The 1,570-nt window shown below is 57.0% G+C and overlaps 1 protein-coding gene across 1 annotated transcript; it reads left to right on the forward strand.

Moving 5' to 3' along the window:
• Nucleotides 1-3: 3 nt before the first annotated feature.
• Nucleotides 4-1,226, forward strand: GGTG_14374 (hypothetical protein; the record flags this gene model as incomplete). The annotated part of the gene is made up of 1 exon (XM_009232301.1): nucleotides 4-1,226. Exon 1 carries the CDS (start codon nucleotides 594-596, stop codon nucleotides 1,224-1,226), a length of 633 nt encoding a protein of 210 aa, XP_009230565.1. The 5' UTR covers nucleotides 4-593.
• Nucleotides 1,227-1,570: the final 344 nt, after the last annotated feature.

Raw genomic sequence — 1,570 nt, forward strand, 5'->3', positions numbered from 1 at the left:
CCCGACCTCGCCCGATGAGCCAGCGTGGCACCAAGAAAACACCAGCCCCGGCTACTGGCCCCGGCTGGTCCCTCCCCTGGGAGGATAAAACAAATGGTGGCGGCGCGGATAAAACGCCGTTACGTTAAAAATCACGGCTTGTCGTTTGGCAAGAAGAAAACCCGGAGGATAACCAGTCGGAGCTGGAGGCAATGCCACTAGGCCGGCTGGAGTAAGGAAGAGGGACGCAAGGGCCCTAAAAAGAAAGAGAAGGCTCCAGGGGTAGGGTTTTACAGTTGCCTCGTGGTTATAACTTTCCCTGTACCTAGAGACCTTAGAGCCGGCACAACGCGGCCACAGAAACTCGCCCAGCCACCGTCGCGGGCGCGTCAGAGAGTAGCAGATGCGACTGCTCGAGGGACTGGCCCGTGCGCGAACACGGGTCAGCGCCTAACGGCACTGACGTTAATATACTTATCTTATCTTACCCCTCTCCCCTGCAGTACGTCTGCAGCGAAATCTTGCGAATCTTTCCGCGCTCCACGCCTTATTTCCGCCCTCCTTACCAGCCTAAGAAACGAAACGTTCAACGCAACCATTCCGTTCTGGCAATAATGCCTGTGCCGCATGACCGCGCAGGCCGAGTCAAGCGTGTGCGGGCACTACCAGAAAAGAGCGTGCTTGACGACGTCCTATATCTCGGCACGGTTAAACGACATCATGCCCTACCGCAGAACGGCGACGACGACGTCGTATATCTCGGTACTGTCAACCGAGGTCACGCCCTGGAAGAAGCGGTTTGCGTTGGTAGTTCAACCGTCCAGAATACGGCCGGAGGACGACCCGCGGACCAAAGAACCAAAGCCCGAGCGAGGACTTCGAGTAACCGGGGCCCTTCACGCCCGAAGCGCCCATCTCACGGAGGCGCTATATCGACGCCGCATCCCCTCCGAAACCGCCGGCGATCCAACGCGCCATACCGAAAAACCAGGATCCCTCCTCGCATAGTGGATGGATTGGTTAAATTGGGTTGGTCGCGACGTTTGGATAGGGGGTGGCAAGAGGTTTACGGCTCGTTCAGCCGCACCGGTCGCTTCTGTTACTGGCTTGATACTGCCAAGTCAGACCCGATTGCCCAGAAGGACGTTCAATATGTTACGCGCTTTGGAGGCATGACAGCGCAGCAAGTCAAAGCTGAAGTCTACCGTATCTTAGAAGCGGCGTCCAGGGATATCGGCGTTGTGTGAACGATACCGTTACGAACCGAAACCGATAGATCAGTCGAAGTTTGGGTTTGCAGCCGCCCGCACGGATCCGGGAGACGAGCCGTTCGAGGTGTGTTTTCTTCGACTGTGAACAGAGGCGAGACTTGATGCGACCAACCCAGACTGCCACGTCAGCATCAGCCGCGGCTCGGATAACAAGTTCATTCATGCCGCGATAGTGACTCACTTGCTACAATAGAGCGAGGCGGCTCTGGTGTTCCCGGGCTGTCACATGTCTGCACGTATAGTGTCATTCGTATGTTGTATAGCGTTGCGTGCTGGCCAAGTGAGGAGGAAAAGGGCGGGAGGTAGGCACGAAGGGGGGG

The sequence above is a fragment of the Gaeumannomyces tritici genome (assembly GCF_000145635.1).
Source record: "Gaeumannomyces tritici R3-111a-1 unplaced genomic scaffold supercont2.325, whole genome shotgun sequence".
In the NCBI taxonomy this organism is placed as follows: Eukaryota; Fungi; Ascomycota; class Sordariomycetes; order Magnaporthales; family Magnaporthaceae; genus Gaeumannomyces; species Gaeumannomyces tritici.